Raw genomic sequence first — 13,337 nt, forward strand, 5'->3', positions numbered from 1 at the left:
TCTCAAGCAGTTTCCCTCTGTGAACTCTGTTCTCCACGCAGGCCACCTGGAAATGGTGAGGTTTCTGCTGGAAGCTGGTGCAGACCAGGAGCACAAGACAGACGAGATGCACACTGCTCTCATGGAGGCTTGCATGGTAAGAGACTGTGGGATTTACAAATGACAGAACTTCAAGTGGGAATTTTCTCAGTATTTGTTGAAATACTTTTAAGGATTCTAATGTGCTAAACATTACGTGCTGTTGAATGTTGAACATTATTTCACATACCTAGACGACGTGGAAGGAATTTGTAAGCTGAGGAATCTAAGTCTCTCAGTGTAGGTGGTTGGTTACCTGTGTAACATGTTTCAGTGTGGTTCACACAGCCACATGCTCCTTGAAAACACCCAATCAGAATCTGATTGGGAAGCAACTGGGAAATGGAAGCAGACATTTTTAACTTCTTACTAATCAGTGCTTTGATGTTGCTGCTTTGTCCATCTGAGGCGGTTGTATTCATCTGAATACATAACTTCACTGTTAAACTGAGAATTCATCTCTTAAACTTCCTTTTTCTCCTCCTCTCCAAACAGATTCCTCGTGGGTTGGATTTTTATGCCATTAGCCTTGTGCAATGTGACACTGTGAACCCATGGCCATGGGAGAGGGCAGTAAATCCCTGTTTAGCCTGCCCTTCCCTGAAACAACTGCAGTGGTTTTAAAATCAGCCAGTTATGTCTGTTCGGGAAAGTTAATGGCTTTGGATGGGGAATCATTAACAGAAACCATTATACTTCTCAAAAGTTGTTGGAAAGAAAGTCACGTAGATAAACAGGACTCCAGCTGTCCTTTATCTCACCCTGAAATCTTACTAGAGCAGCCACATAAATATCCTGGGTGCTGGCCTGGCAGGTGATGATAAAATTCCCTTGTTTGATGTGTCAGTCATGTTCTCATCAGCACGTCTTTTTGGTGCAGCTATGGATCAAGCCTTCCTTTCCTCGCCACTCCTTTGTCCCCTCTTACCTCCATCAAGAGACCAAGAAAAGGCCGTAAGACTCAAAAAGGTTGAGGCCTAATTTTTAATAAGGATTACTGAGCAATAGGAAAAAATTGTTGTCTCGTTTCTGCAGGAAGCTGTTCCTAGGGAGGTATTTCCACACTGCTGCTCAGAGCTGGCAGATAGTTGAGAGTCCCATACCTTCAGCCCTGCTGCAGAGAGGAGGCAGTTTTCTCCAGCAGTATTTAAAGAGCTTGCAGTGTGAAATGAAGCAGAGCAGGGACTTCCATCTCCACATGTTTTTTATGCAGAAGCAGTTACTGCTCTTCACCAGCACAAGGAAACTCCTTCTCCCGAACAGCGTTGAACTTGGCTGTGTGCTGCAGAACTGTTTATCTGTGGCGCAGCAAGGGAGGGTTTAAACCTTGTCCTACAAGGCGTTCAGGAACAGAGTTTTTATAGACTGCAGCTAATATTGATTTAATCCAAATGAGGTGTTGGGCAATGGCACTTGCCTTGTGGGAGCCAAAAGCAGGTTGGTCTAGTTTGCATTTCCTCTCGCTGAAGGACCGATGCCCACAGAGCTCCATCTTTGAAATCAGCTAGTGCTCTTGTGCAGCTCGCTCAGAGACCTTTTCTGCTCTTGCAGCAGCTGGGAGGCTTTTCCTGGCTGTTGTAGGAGAGCTGGACGGCCCCACCCCACTGCAAGGTTTCTGAAAGCGTGGATCCAATTCCCTTGTGTGGTGAAGCACCAGCAGTTCTGCTCCAGGCTGCGTGGCCCACATAGAAAGCTTCGTGCACCAGCCTTGGTGCTGCCGTGTGCCATCCTCCTCGTGGGTCGGGGTGAGCACTGAGCTGTCTTGCCAGAGCCTGATGGCTGAGGCGCCGTCTCTGCAATTCCCTGAGGAAAGATTCTTTATGGAGTCTTGGAGTTTCTCCCTAAAATAGTACTGTCATTTCATGTAAAAGGTGAATATGTCCTAGTTAATGTCCTAGATATTTTTCCGAGAGGAAATCGTGTTTTGCTCCCTGGATATCAGAAGAAGGTATAAAACACTTGGGAAAATGAAGCGGAAAAATGTCAGATGCAGTTTGGTATTTTGTCTGGAAAAGAGCTTTTTTGGAGTTGTGGTTTCCAGCTTGGCAAAGGCGGCAGTGGCTGCGATTTGCTGCCTCTTAGGACTTAATCTGAGATCAAGGTGTACTTACCTTGTTCAGAGACAACCTTGGGATAGCCTTGTGTTCCTGGGGAGCAGCTGTTTGTTCTCTGCAGCCCTCCCCTGTTTGGTGTGTCAGGTTGTGGTTACTCCAGTTTGGAATGGTGGCAATTTCCTCGTGGAGAAAACCAGCTCGGAGGGTTTGTGCTGTTGTTGGAGCACAGCAACCAGGCCGGTCTCCGCTTCTGTCTGAACAGGAGCAGAATGGAATGGCAGTTGGATGCGTCACTGTCAGGCCTCCAGTGTAAACACGGGGCTGTAAAGCCACTTCAAACAGCTCCTGAATTTATGGCATACTGAAAACATGACTGAGATCCTCTGCTCAAATATTTCTGCAGGAAGAAAGGACTTAGGAGCTGCCTTTTGGTAGAACGAGTTTGACAGCATGGTCATGGTACCTGGATACCCTGCCAGGATCCTGCCAAGGGAAGGCTGTTGCTCTGGTGGCTCCTGGGATGTGTGAGAAACCCCTGACAAATGGTTTTGGTTGGGCTTTTCTCTGGGAGGGAGAAAGTAGGTCCTGACTCTGCTGTTAAATTGAGCAGTGAAATAGTTTTGCAGGAGTCAAGAGGCAAGCCAGGTCAGTGTGCACGGCTGCTGCCACAGAATGGAGGGAAGCAGAAAGATTTTAGTGTTCTTGTGGAGGAAGCCAGCTTCTAAAATAGTGGTGAGCTCCCTTGCAACTTTCTGGGCTTTATTTTGGGGTCCCCCCCCTCAAGTAAGTTGATCCCAAACACTTGAGCTTGAGTCTGATGTGAAGAAGTTGCATAAAACTTGCTCCATCGACAGGCAGTTTCGATGTGAGGTTCGTGGCATTTTGGTTTTGAATTGAACCATATTCAGTAAAACATCCCTGAGGTTTCCTCAGGTGCCTGTTTGCTGGGAGATCTTTAGCCTTTATCCGAACGTTGTCCGGTGTGCTGACCTTGGTTTGTGGGTCCCCAGGACGGCCATGTGGAAGTGGCGAGGTTGCTGCTGGACAGCGGTGCGCAGGTGAACATGCCCGCGGACTCGTTCGAGTCCCCGCTCACTCTGGCAGCCTGCGGCGGGCACGTCGAGCTGGCGGCTCTCTTAATCGAGCGGGGGGCCAACCTGGAGGAGGTCAACGACGAGGGGTACACGCCACTCATGGAGGCAGCTCGAGAAGGCCACGAGGAGATGGTGGCGCTGTTACTGGGGCAAGGTAACTACTGGGGGGCCTTCCGTGGGCTGGCATCCAGCAGGCAGCTGGACAGATCTGGGGGGGAAAGCACCAAGGGATGTGATTTGGGTTTGCTTTGGTGATAAGGTGCCTCGTGCCCCAGGAAATGGTTTGTCTGCTGATCCTGCTTATTCTAACTGGAGGGTTTTGTTGTTTTAAGGAGCAAACATCAATGCTCAGACAGAGGAGACTCAAGAAACCGCCTTAACTCTGGCTTGCTGCGGAGGGTTTTTGGAAGTGGCAGATTTCCTCATTAAAGCAGGAGCTGACATAGAACTGGGGTGTTCCACACCTTTGATGGAGGCTGCTCAAGAGGGGCATTTGGAGCTGGTTAAATATTTATTAGCTGCAGGTATGGAGTCAATTTGTTAACGGTTTTGTAAAGGCTTAATCTGACTCTTAAAAGAAAAATATCTTGTTCAATATTTGTTACATTTTCATTAGCATCTTCTTGAAGTTGACTGCAGAGGTCTGTGGAGCCCTAAGTAATTTACTGGATGGACTCTTAATTTAGCTTTTGAGGATTGATGTAAACTTACTTGGAACTGGAGTTACAGTTTATTTCTTTATTCCTATAGAGTATGATCAGGTTAACATTTTATTAGGTGTTGGATTGGAAGGGGGAAGTTTAATTAGCTGGCTGAACTTGTAAAGATTACACAGACTTGCATATTTTCTGTACTGAACTTCAGAAAGCTGACATGCTTTTGCCACTGCTTTTTCAGGGGCTAACGTGCACGCGACGACAGCGACGGGTGACACGGCACTGACATACGCCTGTGAAAACGGCCACACTGATGTAGCAGATGTCTTACTTCAGGCAGGTGCAGATCTGGTAAGTCATTACCTTCTTTAAAAAAATTGCATTAGGAAATAAAATTACCGACACCTAATGATTTGTTAATTTTTTGTTGTTGTTTTTGTGTTCGTTGCTGAAGATTTACACGTTTGCTGTTAATTTGAATACAGCTATAGCAATTATCTTTTAACCTTTTCTTCTAACTAACTGAGAATTGGTGATGGTTCTCTAATCTATTTTTAGGCTGTTTAATTACCTGAAAGTGCTGAGGTTGCTTACACTAACTAGTTACTCTGGTGATTGATGTCTAAAGCATTTCCAAGCCATTCAAGGTTGCCTGGACAGGAAAATAGGGGATTTCGTTCTTTTGTCATGGTATTCAGCTTCGAATTGTTGAGCTGATTCTGGGTTAGTCCTTGCACCTGCAAATTTGTTCTATTCCTTGTGCAACAGACAGTGCTGTTTGGATATGACCTATTTGGTGTACTGTAACAGGAGTAAGATGGTGGAGGTAAATTGATTTATACCTTTCAGTAGGCTTGTACATCAGTGCAGTACCAAAAAGCGAAGTTAAGCATGACAGAAGACATCCCATTTAACTAAAATCCCCACCACGTGCCTGAGTGCTTCTTGTCCTGGAGTCTCACACCTGTACAAAAACAGGTGGTAGACGGCTCATCTGCCTTCAAGATACCCTCAGTTCAAATGTTAGCTGGATGTTTACATCTGAGTTTGTGAAACGCTAAAAAATTACATACCATGTCTAAGAGCTTTCCATTCAGAAAACCCCAGGGCTCACTGGCCTCCTTTCACATGCAGTACTTTGGATTTTGAAGCCTTTCTTTATCTGCTCTAGGAGCATGAATCGGAAGGTGGAAGAACCCCTCTCATGAAAGCTGCCAGGGCAGGTCATGTTTGCACTGTTCAGTTCTTGATTAGCAAAGGTAAGAGCGCGGAAAGGTTTGGCTTCCCCTGACATTAGAAATACTCGGAGTTAAGATCATGTCAGAACTAGTGTAACTTCCTTGGATTTGTTTCAAATGTCTTCACTCAAGTAGGTCATTGATTCTCAAATGAGGCATGTAATGATCACCTCTGTTTCTGCTGAGATTAGTGGGAATGCAACTAGTAATAAAAATAGTGTATTCCAGTCTTTAATTCCTAGTAAAAGCATCAGTACTAGAGGTTACTGGGGTCTCCATGCCCCTTGGAGCACTGTTTTCAGGAGTTTTACCTTCAGGTGCCTGTAGGTTTCCAGGTTTTGACTGTAACTTGTTTGATGCTTTGATACAGAGCCTGGAATTTTTATTTTCTCTCACTTGAACTGATTCTAATGTTTTTATCTTGTCCCTACCCTGTATGGAGCGGGACAGTCAGCAAGATGGAATTTTCCCTGTGTAGGTTGCAGAGCAGTTAAACCCTGTTGCTTTTGGTAGAGATGTTTTGATAGAGCTGTTGAAGTCTTTTTTACGTGATCTTTTTCCCCCGTGTTTTTGCAGGAGCAAATGTGAACAGGACCACAGCTAACAATGATCACACAGTGTTGTCACTGGCCTGTGCTGGAGGTCACTTGGCAGTTGTGGAGTTACTGCTGGCCCATGGTGCTGATCCCACACACAGACTGAAGGTTTGTCCCTCAGCTCCCTCATTCTCCTTTTAGATAATTTATCATCAGTCTTAAAACTAAGGACACCCGAGCGAATTCTCTCCTTTTGTGTTCTGTGCAACTGATGCAGCATGTCATGATTTAAATGGAAATAAGATGCAAGAGCCGGTGTTTCCACAGGCAGGTGTTGTGCTCATGAATATATTTATAGAAGTCGGGGTTAGGAGGAGTGCAGGTCCATTGATCACCATGAATGTAAAGGTTGATCTCCAGTTGCAAGGTCGTAATTGTGGCAAAGGACAGAACATTTTTTTAAGTAATAATTTTTTTTGAAAACAGTTCCTCGATGCCTTAGGTTTAGATGTGAACTTGCTGCAGATGGAGTGAACATTTCTTAAGGCAGAAAGCAGGTAGTGGGTTGTATCTCCCAAAATGCTGCAGTGTTGCTTTGGGGATGTCAGTGTTGTTTTGCTGAAGCTCTTCTCTAACTCTGTGATCTTTCCCTCTCCAGGACGGATCCACTATGCTCATCGAGGCAGCCAAAGGTGGTCACACCAGCGTGGTTTGTTACCTTCTAGATTACCCAAACAATTTGCTTTCTGCTCCTCCACCCGATGCCACTCAGCTGACCCCACCATCCCATGATCTAAATAGGGTAAGATTTCAGGGCTGGTGCTCTCTGGGGCTTTCTCGCAGCTCTTTTTGCAGTTTAAAGATGAGAGAAGAGTCAGTCATGCCATTTCATGAACTGTAGGTGAACACACTGAAAATTATTTTGAGCTGTGATGAAAAGGGGAGAAGTCTTTTGAGCAATTCGTACTTCTTATTGTCTTATTATCTAAAGATTATTAGAAAAAATGTTGAGGGGGGGAAAACCAGCAAGAGTAAAGGTCTGCTTTCATGAGGCTCTTCTGAATTTAATTTGTGGCCTGTTGCTGCTCGGATTTGCTGTACCACAGCATGCTGAGTATGGTTTGGCAAGTAACTTTTTAGGTTAAAAATGCAAAGCGTATCGAGATCAGGTGATCTCCAGTTGTTACTTACTGAACTCGGCATATTAAAAACCATGCTGTTAACTGTTCTTAGTGACCAAGTCTGCTCTTCTGACAGGTTTTGCTTACCTTCTGTTGAATTATGACTAGCATAGAGTATGAGAAAAGTAATCTGTTAGTCTCCGACGTTTTAGGCTCCTCGAGTACCAGTGCAGGCGCTGCCCATGGTCGTCCCACCCCAGGAGCCTGACAAACCCCCTGCTAATGTCGCCACCACCCTTCCCATCAGAAATAAAGGTCAGTCGTAGTTCTGCAGCTTATTTTCTACGTATCCTTCCGAGGCAGAAGGTAGAGACTTGCACTTGTAGCAGGGTAGTTCCTGTGAAGAGTGTTTATGCATTCAGTCAAGGAAACTGCAATTTTGAAAAAATTTTTTTATTTATTTTTTTAAGGATTTGCATATCCACCAAGTATCAGTCACCTAACCCTGTAATCACAAAGCGTCAAGAAATCTGCCTCAGTAAATATGTTAAAGTCTCTATTAGTCTGACGTACTGGACTGATGCAAAATGTCACCCAGCAGCCTATAGCAATTGGATAATGGGAGTTGCAAAAATCATGTTAATCTCCATATTGTAGTTGATTTGATAACTTGTGTTTCCTTAGGATAGCAGTCTCGGAGTGGGTTTGACTAATTGGATTGAAGGCGGAATTTCTTGTGCTATAAAATCTTTAGTCTGATGTGGCTCAGGTCCTCCCAGGACTAAATTTGCATCTATTTTGCTATCGCCATTTTGACACTTAACGCTTTCTGTACTTAAGAATTCTCTTTCAAAACCAATTTTTTTATCAAGGATCAGCAGTAGGAAATACAGGCGTGCATGTCCTAAAATTAATCCTGTGTGTACACTTGTATTGTTCTGGAGATACAGCGAGGATGGCTGGAAGAAGCCGGGCACCTCCACTGCCTCAGATCCTGAGTTTTGATTTGCCTTTCGCCCTTCAAAATTAACCGATTGTTGCTTCTCCACCTGGTATGGCAGAGCATGTCAGCTGTGTTACTGGGGACTTCTGCATAAAAGACCAGTTGGATTAGTCCATCGCTCGTTCTTGCAGGAAGGCTGAAATATTTGCCTTGCTCGGGCAGAGAGCTGAGTTTTGACACAGGCCAAATCACGTGTGCTATGGATAAAATGTAGTGGCTAAACACACCCTGTTAGATCCTGCTAAATCTAAATGACTATCCTGGGTTCTGGCGCTGTTTGTCACCTGAGCAAAGCTGGATACCTGGAGCAAAAGGATTCCCAGTCCTAGAAAGCGTAGCGCTTCCTAAAACGTACCGAGTCAGTCACAAAACCGGTGGCCTAGACCAGTCCCCGAGATGTTTTTGCATCCCTTGGGCTGCGTTCGTCCCTAAGCATATGTTCATGACCTAACAGCACACCAGACGCAGACACCAAGTAAAGAGACAGCACGCCCTTGCTTTTTGCTGCCCGTTTTCTTGTAGCACCGGTGGGTACGAGCGGCTCGAGACAATCGCTTCCTTTGGCAAAAGCAGAACGATTGTTGGAGTAGACGTGTCACCGTAGCGCAGGGCCGTATGTGCAGAAATGTGTCGTGGTAAATTGCAGTCCCGCTGCCGGGTTGCAGCGGGTAGGTGTTCCTGCAGGGCCTGCAGTGCACGCTGAGCTCCTGGCGGTGCTGTGCCTCGGTGCGGAGCCGGCCGGGCAGGGCCCAGCAGTAGCTCTGTGATGAGGGTGCCATTCGTATGCACTTCCTTTGGTTCTGAGGGGGTTTCTTTTTCACACAGCTGCTTCTAAACAAAAGTCCAGCAGTCATTTGCCAGCAAACAACCAGGATGTACAGGGTTACATCACCAATCAGTCTCCAGAGAGCATTGTAGAAGAGGCTCAGGGCAAGTTGACAGAGCTGGAACAGAGGATAAAAGAAGCCATAGAGAAGAACGCTCAGCTGCAGTCCCTGGAATTGGCACACGCTGACCAGCTCACCAAAGAGAAGATTGAGGAGCTGAACAAAACGAGAGAGGAACAAATTCAGAAGAAACAAAAGATTCTGGAGGAACTGCAGAAAGTGGAGCGAGAGCTACAGCTGAAAACTCAGCAGCAGCTAAAAAAGCAATATCTAGAGGTAAAAGCGCAAAGAATTCAGCTCCAGCAGCAGCAGCAGCAACAGTCTTGCCAGCATCTGGGACTACTGACTCCCGTTGGGGTAGGAGAACAACTCTCAGAGGGAGACTATGCACGATTGCAGCAAGTGGACCCCATCTTGCTTAAAGATGACCCCCAGCAAGCTGCTGCGCAGACGGGTTTTGCACCAATTCAGCCTCTGGCCATGCCACAAGCTTTGCCTCTGGCAGCAGGTTCCTTACCTCCAGGGTCCATCGCAAACCTTACAGAACTGCAAGGTGTTATAGTTGGACAGCCAGTGCTGGGCCAAGCACAACTAGCAGGGCTGGGGCAAGGAATACTCACAGAAACACAGCAAGGGTTAATGGTAGCCAGCCCTGCTCAGACGCTCAATGACACGCTGGATGACATCATGGCAGGTGGGTTTGCATTGTTATGAGCAGGTATAATATTTGCTTGACCAGTTGAGGGTATGTCCACTTCTTTATGTGTGTGTGTGTGTGTGTGTGTGTGTGTTTATGTATTCCCACGAGCTCTACGGCAAGTGCCACTCGCCCTGTGATCCCTGTCTTGAGGAGTGGGGAAAACTAGCTTTAACCCTTCAGTTTGCAGGGCTGAGCTAATGGTGCCACTTGGTCAGGTTGGTACGGTGGAGGTGGCAGTTTTAACTCTTAACTTCGGGGGGCCAGTGCTAGGTACAAACATCAGACAAATATTTTAGTCTGATTATAACTCAGAAACAACACCATGACAATGCTGGGTGGTACCTTGGACTAGGGGAGAGCTGGCTGGGAGGAGGCTGTGAGCAACTGCAGTGCCACGCCAAGCCTAGAATGTGTGAGGAGCTTGTCATCTGAATAAGAGTTGCTCTAGTTGGCCTTAAATAGTTTATCTAGGGAAAGCTTTTACTCCTGTTTGGAAAAAAAGGTGATAATCCTATGACTTGTAAAAATATCTACTCATAAAAATGGCTGCTTTGCAGCCAGAAACATGTTTAGCCTGACCAGAGGCTTGTCATCACTTCTGAGAATTCTTTACCCAGTGACATCAGGGGTTTAAGGCCTTGAGTAGTAAAACAAAAGAATGAAGCAGGTTTTATTTGTGAGTTGTCAGTGTTGCTTTACTTCACACCTTCAGTTGTGTTGCACTTGATCCCCTTTCCACGCTAAAGCAGTGGCTGCAGTGCTCACTGTGACTCCTCGGATGAACTGGCAGGACATGGCACTCGATGAAAATGTACCCAGGTGCTCTTGGTTAAGCTGATGCACTTCTGTTTCCCCAAGTGCTGCCTATTTGAACCAAGCCTGCTTTGCAGAGCATGTCAGGGGGAGGGATGTGTGCCAGAGGGCAGCAGGTCTCCAGGAAGGCTTTAGCCCAGACCTGGTCCTGCGTGTGCTGCAAGAGTTGGAGTGTAATGGAGCAGAGGGAATGGAAGGTATGGGAAATGGTTAAACTGCCAGGTGGGAATTGTTTAAAACACTGGGAACAACACTTTTGAAATTAGGCACCTAATGAGTGACCTGGTATCCAGGCAAAGCCTCAGTACAGATGACCGAGAGTCAGAGGAGCTGTGGAGATTCTTCAGTGGAATCCTCATGTTAGAATTGAAGCCTAGACATAGACTGGAAGTGAATAAAAATATGCATGAAAAAGTGTATAAAACTGCATTTATCGTGCTCTGATAGTGAGAATTTCTTTCCTGTGGAGATGCTGGGATACAGGACAACAGCAATTCAAGAGTTGGGATAATTACAGTTCCTGGTAACTTATAAAGAATCTTTGCAGTGCTCTTCAGTTCTGTCTAAATATAACCTAAACCTGGAGTTAGGACATTTGCCATGTGTTTAACTGCATGTGACATGTAGAGAAGGTGTGATTTTGGGTCACCTGCCATGTACCCAAATTCCCGTGTGTGCCTTTTGGAGCATGGCAGGTATTTGCAGTGTGAATTGGAGTGAATGTTTTTGTACTGCTCGGCCCCACCCGTTAGTACGTGTGTGCACATGCACCTGGGAATGAGGGCTCTCATTCTGGGAAGGGGATGATTTTAGGGGGGGTTTAAGTGAGAGCAGACACAGAGCTGAGTACAGAACTTCAGTGCCAGCCTGAGAACACACATCAGAATTCAGTGTGGAGCTGAAGCGGGCTCAGTGTAACACAGAACGTTTAAACAGCAGCCAAGTGTTTCATCGGTAGCTCTGGGTGTGGCTTTAATAGAAGCTTCTAGAGTATTCCCATGGATTTACATTCCTGTTTCTGAGATGCCTTGAGTTTAGTTCCATGGCAGAGCTGTGGTTACAGCACCAGGTACAGAAACCAAGCTTCACCTTGCCTGTGCAAACATGACTTAATGTGCATCTCTGTGCCTAATTAGTCGCAAACAATGAGTAAGTAGTAAATAATCGCTCATTTTTAGTATTAGTTATGTAAGTCTTGAATGAAAACATTTAAGCTGTTGAGGGATATTGTAAAGATACAGAAGAAAAAAAAAGGCCCTATTTTTAAGTGAACTTTTTTCCAGGTAAAAACTATTGAAAGGGTTATATTAAGCCCCAGAGCCTCACAAAGAACTTCAGGAATCTCGAAGCACTTGCTAAGATGAATTCCTGGAATCGACCTTGTGGGATGAGTCAATTCTAAATGCAACTGTCTAAATACATGACAGAGAGTCTGCGTTGACCGTAGGTCCTTATAGCTGTGGAGTGCCAGCATGCCAGGAGGATGAGGCTGTGTGCCAGCTGGGAGCTGAGCAGGAGCCAGTTTGCTGTGGGACTGACGTGCCACAGGGCACCTTGCAGGCTGGAACTAAAAACCAGCCCGGCTGCCCTCGGTGAGGAGGGGTTTGCAGGCGCCATCCCTGCAGCCCTCGGTCACAGCAGCAGTGCTGGCTTGGCACTGCCACTCAGAGCACAGCCGGGGCTGCTGTGAGCCGAGGCATTGGCCTGTTGGACCAGCTTGTATCCATCCACTGCTGGCCTTCCAGGAGATAAGGAATTGGGGCACAGGGACACACACGGCTGTGCCCACAGTCAGCCAGCACTAGTGAGACAGGGAGAGGAAAGGGGAGTGTGAAGTGGAAGACAAACGCTCCTCAGGAGGGGACAAGGGAGCTGCTCTGAGCTGGCCTTTTTGCATTCCAGTTATGAGAAAGTTGAGATGTGCCCAGAAAGGAATCAAGATAAAGAGCAGCTCTAGTGTCAGTTAGCACAAAACTGAGAGTCTGAAATACTGTGCTGCTGAACTAGCTCTGCAGACTTGGTTAGCCCAGGCACGCAGTAATGATGTTTGCGTGGTGGAGTACAGGCCTTGAGTTCAATTTTTCCACTAGTCCATTAGAGTAGGTGGAGGAGCAGAGGGAAAACTCCACTATCACTGTATTTAGATCTGATGATCAAACTAGTTGGCTGCTCTTCCCAGCGCTCAGGGATGTTGTGAAAATCTGGCTTATTGAAAACTTGGAGTTTGGGCACTGTAAAGATTCTGTTCTTTGCCCTTGGCATGATCATTATAAATTGCAACTCTGCACAGGTAATGTTGAAATAAATATGTTAAAATCTCTACCCATAAAATAAATGTTGTGTCCTAGTGAAATGTGCTGCAGGCATATAAACTATATTTGTGAGTTATTGATGAATCACACATGTATCTCTTTTGGGGGGGGGTAGGAGGGGTTGGGTTTTTTTCTCCCCCTCACTGCAAAAGTGAAAAATAGACTTTACCTGAATGAAGGCCTTCCTAACTAAACTTTTTTTTTTTTTTTTAAGTCTAAGAACTTTCTTAGTGTCTCTTGTAACAAAGCAGATGTTCCTCAGACCCCATACTGGGACAGGAACAGGAATTCTTAGCAACTCTTCAAAACACATGTGCTGTTTTTGACCTTACACCAAAATATTTTGGCATAGCTTCTGTATGTCTCTTTTAATCCATAGCAGTGGGATTTCTGAGGTGAGATAAGTTTTCAAAAGGCACTTGAACATAAAGATCAAGGGAGTTTGAATCCTGAATTCTAATTTACCCTTAAATATAAGGTTAATGATACTTTTTGCCTTAGAAGTTGGGGGTTCTTTGTTTCTCACAGTGCCATTTACTAGTTCTTTTGCTGGGATTTTGTGTAGGAAGTACAGAAATTAACAGTAAGTGTAAAACACAGGTACCTTGCAGAGGTGGGAGCACACAACTTGGAGTATTAGGGCGCAGGCTTTGGGACAGCTGGTGGAAAACTTTGTTTGATTTTGCAGTTGAAGGTGCTTTTGTCAACTGGACAGAAGCGAGCAGTGCTTCACTTGCTCCTTTGCTGTCACACCTGAGAAACACCTGGAGAAATGATGGGGAGAAAACCCTTGTGTTCTTCTAAGGAGAAGTAGGAAAATGGGAGTTTTTTCCCCAAAGGCTGTT

At 45.7% G+C, this 13,337-nt stretch overlaps 1 protein-coding gene across 11 annotated transcripts in view; it reads left to right on the forward strand.

The window, feature by feature from the left end:
• The window catches only part of ANKRD17 (ankyrin repeat domain 17), a 68,546-nt gene that overhangs the window by 39,300 nt on the left and 15,909 nt on the right, over window positions 1–13,337 (forward strand). For 8 of the 11 annotated variants that reach the window (XM_027903896.1, XM_027903898.1, XM_027903892.1 and 5 more), the window contains 9 exons: window positions 42–136; window positions 3,143–3,380; window positions 3,559–3,750; window positions 4,124–4,233; window positions 5,054–5,141; window positions 5,697–5,824; window positions 6,315–6,458; window positions 6,990–7,092; window positions 8,606–9,361. In XM_027903896.1, coding sequence (XP_027759697.1) covers window positions 42–136; window positions 3,143–3,380; window positions 3,559–3,750; window positions 4,124–4,233; window positions 5,054–5,141; window positions 5,697–5,824; window positions 6,315–6,458; window positions 6,990–7,092; window positions 8,606–9,361 — 1,854 coding nt within the window. The remainder of the gene's footprint in view (window positions 1–41; window positions 137–3,142; window positions 3,381–3,558; window positions 3,751–4,123; window positions 4,234–5,053; window positions 5,142–5,696; window positions 5,825–6,314; window positions 6,459–6,989; window positions 7,093–8,605; window positions 9,362–13,337) is intronic. The other 3 variants (XM_027903899.1, XM_027903901.1, XM_027903900.1) reach the window with 1 other exon arrangement.

This window comes from Empidonax traillii, unplaced genomic scaffold (genome assembly GCF_003031625.1).
Source record: "Empidonax traillii isolate 1590-97213 ecotype Southwest subspecies unplaced genomic scaffold, ASM303162v1 scaffold998:size213616, whole genome shotgun sequence".
Classification (NCBI taxonomy): Eukaryota; Metazoa; Chordata; class Aves; order Passeriformes; family Tyrannidae; genus Empidonax; species Empidonax traillii.